The sequence below is a fragment of the Neolamprologus multifasciatus genome, chromosome 13 (genome assembly GCF_963576455.1).
Source record: "Neolamprologus multifasciatus chromosome 13, fNeoMul1.2, whole genome shotgun sequence".
Taxonomy (NCBI): Eukaryota; Metazoa; Chordata; class Actinopteri; order Cichliformes; family Cichlidae; genus Neolamprologus; species Neolamprologus multifasciatus.
The window spans coordinates 32,928,425-32,937,695 of NC_140451.1; the positions used below are offsets into that span (position 1 = coordinate 32,928,425).

Sequence of the window (9,271 nt, forward strand, 5' to 3'; positions counted from 1 at the left end):
ACCTGAGCTTTTGTCATTGTGGTCAAATTTATCAAGCCAGAAATCACAAGGAGGATCCAGTCCTGACAAATACACTCGGCATTACTCACACAAACTAAATGTTTTGGAACAATAAAAACTAAACTGATATGAGCAACTAACTGAAACAAAAATAATAATTCAAAATGAAGCAAAACTAATGAAAAAATCCAAACTATAATGATGCTGTCCTGATCTTTCATAGTTCATCAGTCAAATCTGATTGTTTATTCTTAATGTCTGCTGGCATATTGACCAGGTCACTCTTGCAGAGAGATCAAACTTTATTCTTGAGTTTTATTCAGGGTAATGCAGGTCAAAGATTCACAGATAAGATGGCAGAAAAAAGTAATCAAAAACAGAAAAAGCCTGAAAAAGATCAGCGTTTGAAGACTGATATTTGATATATGACACATGATTAACACTGAAAATAAAGCAAAAACTTGCTTTACTTCAAACACTGGGTTTTGCTGCCCCAAGCCATCGCAGGACTCCCAGAGATATCATAAGGCTGGATTTAGAAGAGATGCCTGTTTATTCTCTGTGGAAAACATTATTGATGGATTCACTCTCTTTCTCACTACCTGGGTTCTTCACCTCCAGGAAAAAATTTCCACACGCTTTGCTTCCTCATCATCACTCTCCGTCATCCTTCGTCCATGTTTGGGGATTCTGGGGAAATCCGTTTTCTTTTAGTGCTTTGGAGTGCTGTGCAAAAGTCTTGAGCCAAAGATAACACACTTTGAGATAAAATAACACTTTTGCACCAACACACATTTACAAAGGTGTGCACCACGTTGTTAAAAAATCTGAGGAAACTGGACAAAAGAAGAAGTGTGAAGTCTAAAAACTTTCTACAGCAGATGAGCAGCGAAGGTCACGTCTTTAAGAAAGAGGAAAGCATCCAGCAAAGACCTGACACAGGACCTGAGAGACTTAGAGCGAAATTGGGTAGCTGGACCACAAAGGTGCAAAAGTAAAGAAGAGAAAACATATATGTGAGTGAAATATACACCTGGTGTATGTGTAAGAAACACTGAAACAGAAACATTGTGGGGCTGCATTCAAGGGCAGTTATATAATATAATAAATAAATAATTAAGTCCAGTGAGGACAGCCGATCAGCTTCTCTGCAGTTCTGATGACTCTCTGTAGTCTCTTCTTGTCAGCTGTTGTGCAACCAGCGTACCACACAGGGATGGCGTGCACCAGCACGCTCTCGATAGTGGCACGGCAGAAGGACACTAGGAGGTCAGTCTGCAGCCTGTTCCAGGACCCTCAGGAAATGGAGGCGCTGCTGGGCTTTCTTCACCAGGGCTGATGTGTTTGTGGACCTCAGATATGTGGGTGCCGAGGAACTTAGAAGAGAGGGGAGGGGGATCAGTTCTTGTTCTGCAGAAGTCCATGACCACTTCCTTGGTTTTCTTGGTGTTTAAGGTGAGGTTATTGTAGTTACACCAATCTGACAGCCGCTGGATCTCATCTCTGTAGGTGGTGTCATCATCGTTGGTGATGAGAGGACCTTCAGCTGATCGTCTGCTGTTCACTGAAGCCTCATCAGAAACGTCTCAGTGAAGGACGGCCGTCAGAGGAGCAGGTCTGACGGAGAGATGAATCCACATCTGACGTGTTTGGCTCAGATTATAGTCAGTATGGCTGTTGGAGATATGAATTATTAACACAGAAAGTTCCAGCAAACACACTTCAGTGCAGTGAAAGCACACGTGGATATAATAACACACCGCAGGACACCATCAGTCATGGAAGGGCCTCCACAGAGCCGACCTCAGCGTGACTCAAGCAGTGTGGGATCATCCTGACAGAGACCAGAACAAAGACGAAGCCTGGAGACGTCATGCTGAGGATGCTGACAGAGCTGCTCATGACAAAGATTCATTTTCAAGCTTGTTAGACTTGTACAAACTCGTTCACCGTACGTGCTGCACTTCTGCGTTTGTACATTTCACTGAATCATTGCAGCATTTTCAAAGTTTGACTCAATCATAGTATTTTTTCTGCTCTGTATCACAGTTATTTGGTATTTCTCTGTTTTGTTTTTCAGTTTTAATTCAAATAAATTCTGACAAACACAACAGACTCGTACTTGGAGGATGCAGAGCTGTAACTTAGCTGCCGTCTGCAGTGAGAGCAGCACCGGGTCTGTATGCATCTTTATATTTTGCAAACATTTCTGGTTTTTATTTGTTTGAAATTGTTTCTAAATTGTTTTTCATTGTTTTAAATACTTTGTTTTGCCAGTGAAGCTGTTTGAACCTGTATGTGTGATCTAGAGTGGAGCTGTTCTCTCTGTGGACACTGCTGCAGGAGAGGACTGTGTGTATAACAGCTGACTCCTCGATGAAGCCACACCAAGCTGTTACAACAGAAACCCAGGCTTGTAAAAACAACCACAGCAAACAGACTTTATCTGATAACTATTTTGCTTTAAAAAGCAAAATATTCACTTTTATCTACACCAGAAATTAAGGCGGTGCTTCGGCTTCAGCTGTGTGTGTTTCTGCATTTACGAAGAGTCTTTCGTTTGTCCACAAACACACACGGAGCCACGATCGCCAAGGATCTCCTCACAGCACCTGAAAGTGTGACACAGAGTCCACAGTCGGGTTTTCTCCTGGTAGATTATTGATGGGCTCGCTGTCGCTCTCACTCACCAGGTTCTTCATCCTGCAGGAGAAAGTTTTCACAAGCTGTTTCCTCATCATCGAGGATCTCCATCTTCTTTCCTGACTGCTCCCACTCTCCATCATCCTTCTTCCAGAAGTTCTCAACAGGCCCATAATTGATCAGTGTCTCCATCACAGCTCAGTCCTCTGAGTTCACGCGACACGCTGGCGGCTGCACGCTCACCTCAGGATGGGGCACGTCTTTGATCTCCACAGTCTGATAAACCCGACACTGGACCTGGTTGCTGATCTCCACCGAATACACTCCAGTATCCGCTGCAGTCATGTTGTGGATTTCCAACACCCCGGGGGTCGTGTTCATGTCTGAGCCTGAATCGAGCCTTTCACCCACTCAGCCAGCAGGTTTTTACCGTGGGCCGAGGCAGGACTGAGGACCAGTGTGCCACCAACCTTGAAGTATGAGAGAAAAATCTGGGCTCCAGAAGAGTTCAGTGCAGCTAACAGCATGTCCACCAATCAGCACTGAAGTGACAGATGTATGCAAGGGCTTGAACTGCTCTCTGCACTGCTGTGCTTCCCTTCAGTGACTGCGGTGAGACCTGTGATGAAAACTGGAAAGAAGTCAAACCCCCAGTTCAAATAGTTATTTTGTTTCTGCTTCAGGGAAACTTTGATGTGCAGCAAAACCTCAAGCTTCCTGGCCAAGCACCCCCTCACTGACGCTGCAGCATGCAACAACCTTAGCAAGAAAACGTAAACATTTTCACTCAACAATTCAACACGCAAAAGGAGCTGACTGAGTTTGCACACTTGTACTCGGGTTTTCACCACTGCATGGCAGCGATTTACCAGAAACAGTTGCCTCAGTAAGATATAAGAAGGTGCAGCGTTTGGGCTGAGATGCAGAGCTGCTGTGGTTAGCACTGTTACCTTACAGGAGGAAGGGTCGCTGTTCAAACTTCCTGCCGACCTTCCTGTGCAGCATGCACGTTCTTCCACTGTTCAAACACTCACGCAGGCTCACTGCAGAGTCTAGATGTCCCTCTGATGACAGATCGAGATCCTCCACCCACAGCTTGGGTGATGCTGATCAGTCACAGTGGCAGAGGCTTCATTATAAAACAAGCTGGCTTCACTTTTCAGACCAAGAAGCAAAGTCCACCTTTTATGTTGTGTGAGAGGTGACGGCATCATGACTCACTGCCCTCTGGCTGGTAGAACTTCTTCATGGTGGATTTGGGAAATAAACGGGCTTTTACATGCTGTGTGTGGACAAATAAGTGGCTCCCACAGCCCAGTACCACATAATTGGCTTTAAAACCTGTGGACTGGCCAAACGTCATCATCATTTGTTGTTTTCCAGCAGTGAAAACTTGGTCTCATCTGGGACTTCAGCACTTTCAGACCGTTTGCTGTCCTCTTCCAATACTGGCTTACAGCGCCACCCTGTGGTATTAGATGATATTACACAGGAGTAGATGGTGAATGGTTGGCTTTTCTACTCTGAGCACTCGTAGCGCTTTGCCCAACGTGCCTCATTCACCCATCCACACCCGTTTTCTGTCTGTGTTTTCTATGTAAGTACTTTCTATGTCACATACATGCACAGTATGCAGCATCACAGCTGCTGGTAGCATTCTCCTGTAAACTACTTTGCAGTGAGTATCTTATAACATACCTGTCTATTCTAATACGTCTTATTTTGGAGGGTTTTCAGGTGGTGTTTTTTAAAGCTGTCTTTACGCGTCTTTTTCCACATTTTACTGAACACTAAATGCAGTTTATAAGTGAACAATCTATTATTAGCCATCCAAGCTGAAATATAAAGAGTGCACACAGCTGTGCATGGTGTTGTGATGACACGTCAGGAGCCTTTGTCTCGTATGTGCTGTAGGTCTTTGTAGTCCTGCAGTAAAGCTGCTTTGAGCCCACGTCCTGCTAATCGGGTCCTAATCCTGCCTCCCTCACACAGCTACAGCTGCTCTGGCTTTTGCTCTCCCAACATTTCAGAATTAGAGCAGATAAACAGATAAAGTTAAATGTGCAGCCACTCTTCCCTGGAATAATCTGCAAAGGAGCTGAAAGTCTTCAGGGTTACTTTAGGGTTCAGTTTTAAAGGTCTTGGTCAGTATGTGTGGCTTTGAATGGGTTTGAACTCTGAAATATGTTTTCGTTGGTACTGTGCATGGTGGTGTTTCTAAGTAGGTCGCTCTAAGCAAAACAGACGAATCAAACTTTATTTGTACAACAGGTTTCGTGCAGTTTAAACAGTTTCACAGATAAATGACGAGCTGATATAATATAATACATTTAAGTAAACCATCTGTTAAGAGGCATCAGATGCTTGTGCTGCAGCCTGCTCAATCTAAACTGAACAACAGCAAGATGCTAAGAAGTGAGCGATAGCTGGAGATGTTTGCAGTGCTGAACTTTTAGTTATTGTAATGTTTATAGCCTCAGTTTTGTGGACACAGCGCGTCTGAACAGATTATTGTGATAACATAACTGACAACATGAATGTGATCTCTCTTTCCTGAAACAGCAGAGCGAGTTAAACGGTCGCTGCTCGTCTTTCTGTTTGCGCGTTTGTGACCCTGAGCCGCTCAGCTGGTTACAGGATTTCCCAGAGAAGCTTCCCAATAACACACACACACACACACACACACACACACACACACACACACACACACACACACACACACACACTTGTGTTTCTGCTGCTGAATCTGCTTTAAAAATGCAAGAAAGCTCACAGGCAGCTCGTCAAACGAGAAAACGGAAAAGACGAGACACTTTCAAAATAAAACAGGAAACATGAAAAACACTGAGAAGTCTAATCACAACAAACGATTAATTATTTACAAGTCAACTCAAAAACAGGACCCAGAACCACAACAGCTTTAAAACTACAAACGAGCCACCATAGCTCACCCCCTGCTTGTATCCATCATCACCCAGAGGTCGTGAGGTGAGGGTCGGATCAACAGGTATCTTTTTCTCTTCAGTGCTTCCTGTGGTTTCCTTCAGTAGATGTGCGGTGAGCCTCATCATGAAAACATTATAGTCCGTCTGAACCAGCCTGTTCTCATTTTCTCAGACGCTGTCTTCTTCTTCCGTTGATGGCGCCGCCTTGACTGACCGCCATGAGATAACAGCCCCGCTTTAAACACCCACATTAGGAGGTTTGAGCAGTGGTGGAGACAGAAGTCACAGCTTTGTCACCTCAAACAGGAAATAGACTGGTTGCAAAAGTTTCCAGGTGTTGCTTTAGTCAAATTTTTAAAAAACCATAATGATGTTAGACTGCATCACCAAGCATTTCTCTTCAATGATCTATTTTTTTATCAAACTTGATTCTGTTTGATGAAGCAAAGACGCTGGAGACAGAGACGATGAACAAACGTCAGCTTTTAATACTCACTGACTGAAAGAGGAAAAACAGACAAATGCAAATACTGTAAAAGGTACAAGAACAGAGAAAACTACAAACATGGCAGACCATGGCCATGACAGCCTGGTGATTATCATTACTATATAGAAAATAAGCAGAACAGTTTTATGAGCAAATAAATGTGAACTTTCAGGACTGACGTGCTTTAGTCTTCACCAGGAAACCAAAGTTCATGGTCAACATTAAACTGCATCATCATGACCTTTTCTGTGTTTACAGACACAGACAGCGAGAAGTTTCTGGCACAAAAAGTAGACGACGGCAACAAAGAGCGCCACGATCGCCAGAGATCTCATCACAGCACCTAAAACTATGATCCAGTGTCCACAGTCTGCAGGTTTTATTTGGAAGAGTGGATTAAAGAGAGGTTTGCTGTCTCGCTCACTCACTGGGTTCTTCATCCTGCAGGTGAAATTCGTAACACGCTCATTATTGATGATCTCCATGTTCGTTCCTGACTGCTTCCACTCTCCATCTCCGATCTTCCAGGAATACTCGACAGGCCCAGCAGCGCTGACGTCTCCGTCACAGCTCAGCGTGCAGCTCTCTGAGGTTGAGTTACACAACAGCGGCGTCACACTCACCTCAGGCTGAGGCACTGCTTCGACCACCACAATCTTATGAACCGGACTCTGGGGCTGGGTGTTGATCTCCACTGAATACACTCCACTGTCCGCTACAGTCATGTTCCTGATCTCCAACACTCCTGTGTCAGTGATCAGAGTGGTTCGGCCTTTATACTTGGGGTAATATATCAGAGGAAGCCAGTCTTGCACCCACTCAGCCACCAGATTCTTGTTGAATTTCCACACGATGCTGTAGATCCGTTTAGAGACCGGCTGAGGGCTGAGCTGAAGTGTGTCACCAACCCTGATGTACTTCACAGTCTGATCCTGAGAGAAGCTGGTTGCAGCCAAGAGCAGCACAGCCAGGAGCCAGAAACCAGCCGACGTCTCCATGTTCACAGATCAGTGCAGGAGTGAGTCTTTGCAGCAGTCTTAAAGCTTCCCTTTCTCTAATCTTTGTGGTTTTCCTTTGTGGTAAGCATGATCATGGAAACAGTTGTGATAAGGAAGTCAGCCCAGTGCACATCACACATGAGGACATGAATATCGTGTCTGTGATTATATGAAGAAGTAGACTGAGTAGTCTGACTGCCCCGCTGTAAATGTTCCTGTCTGGTGCCAATCCCGAACACACAAACCAGATTAAGTTCTACTGGTTGTAAAAGTGGATAGAAGGTAATTTGGTGTTTGTTGCATGTTCCTTTACATCAGTATGTTTGTGGTGGGGTGTGACTTTTGGCTCTTTGGTACTACAGTGTTTTTAAACTCCAGGAAATCCCAATCCTGAGGGCTGTTCAAACAAACACAGCAGGAGTTATTAGATCAGCTCTTGGTCGGGTCGTGTTCAGATAACAACTTCCAGATTCGATCCAGAGATGTTTGGCATGAAGCAGTGTTCACGGTCTCAGAATAAGCTGTGAGTAACCTTGAAGAGCTGCTGGAGTTAACCAGGCGTTTGAAGAAAAGTCTAATAAAATATTTTGTTCCTGTCCTCGGAGCAGGCAGCAGGCCAGATACACAGACAGATGCTGGTGGTCAGTCCAGAGATACTGAGAGGTTTGAGGACCACAGTGTCGCCAACCTTACAGCACTTCTTTACAGACCGAGAGAAGCTGGTTAAGCTGATGTCTCCATGTTCACAGTGCAGAAGTAACAGCAGCGTCAGAGGTCCTGCACCCTGTTCCTGTTTTTTAAGCCAGGAAGAGACGACGCTCCTAAATAAAAACCAGTTCATGAGCAAATCTGTTCCCAGGAAACACATTATACGTCCAGCTGTTTATCCTTTCCAGGTTCGCAGGGAGACAGACAGCCACTCACACACAGTTTCTAACTGCATGCGTGTCTGGAGTACCACGCAAACACGGGGAGAACATGCAAACTCCACATAGAGAGATCCTGGCCTGGTGGAGGACTTGAACTCAGGACCTTCTTGCTGGGAGGCAACAGTGCTAACACCCATACATGTATAACAACTGTTAATTACATTATTGAGGATCTCCATCTGCTTTCCTGACTGATCCCACTCTCCATCATCCTTCTTCCAGAAGTACTCGACAGGCCCGGCTTCGTTAATGACTCCCTCACACACCAGTTTACATCTCTCTGAGGTTGAATTACACAACAGCGGCGTCACTTTCACCCAAGGGTGGGGCACTGGTCGTTGATCTCCAGTGAATACAGTCTAGTGTCCACGTTTTACAAGCTGAACTGTGCTGTAGTCCACAGCAATCATTTATGTCTTGTACACACATTTAACTTGTGACACAAAGCTTGCCTCCTACTGTCACAGCTAAAAAGACATGCAAAGATTTACAAAACTAATAAAGGAGTGTGAAAAAGAAACGAATGAATCACTGCAGGCTGGATCATCCACTAACTCAGGCAACTGTGATCCAACTTCCACTTGCATCACGTTATTTTTTTTAACTTACTTTTAAGTTTAAGATTTAATATTACTTAATCTAGCCTGCAGGTCTATGGAGTGCAAAGAGTGCCAAAATCAAAGTAAATGCATTATTAAAAAAATGAATTACAGGTCTCAATAAATAATTAAAATAGGAGTCAAATATTCAATCATATATTTAATAATAATAATATTTAATTTCATATATAAGTAATCAATTCCATAAACCTGTAATCAATTAATACAAATAGTATTTGTTATGTTTAATTATTTCACTAATATTTCATGGTTCATGGCTACGAGTTATTACCATCTGATAGTTTATCCTGCACAGCATACTAAGACAGATTGATCCCAGGTAATAGACTGATGCGAGGGACTCGGAGCAGCAGGAATGTATTTAGAATGAAATCATAACTGTCTGTGACGGAGCAAAACACCCAAAACTGCAAGAAAAATTTGAAACTGTCCATTGAAATGATGGGCCAACTCATCTCCCGTGCAACATATTTATTTTTACAGAAAACTGTAAAGACAGAAAAATGTCTGATTAATCAGTTCTTTCAGCGCGCTGAAAGAACGCAGTACGCTGCCTCTTCACCACCGACATGACTTCTTCTAGTGTCGACAACATTACTTCATACAAGTAACTTATACAGTTTTATATTCATATGCACCACTTCTGTAA

At 43.8% G+C, this 9,271-nt stretch overlaps 1 protein-coding gene across 1 annotated transcript; it reads right to left on the minus strand.

Moving 5' to 3' along the window:
• Positions 1-2,589: 2,589 nt before the first annotated feature.
• Positions 2,590-8,723, minus strand: LOC146505854 (SLAM family member 9-like). The gene has a single exon (XM_085182444.1). The coding sequence runs from the start codon at positions 7,071-7,073 to the stop codon at positions 6,297-6,299; it is 777 nt and encodes a 258-aa protein (XP_085038570.1). The 5' UTR covers positions 7,074-8,723; the 3' UTR covers positions 2,590-6,296.
• Between the last annotated feature and the right edge of the window lie 548 nt (positions 8,724-9,271).

Bases quoted from the DNA above. Each gene is read 5' to 3' on its own strand.
- LOC146505854 (XM_085182444.1), bottom strand. From the start codon at position 7,073: ATGGAGACGTCGGCTGGTTTCTGGCTCCTGGCTGTGCTGCTCTTGGCT.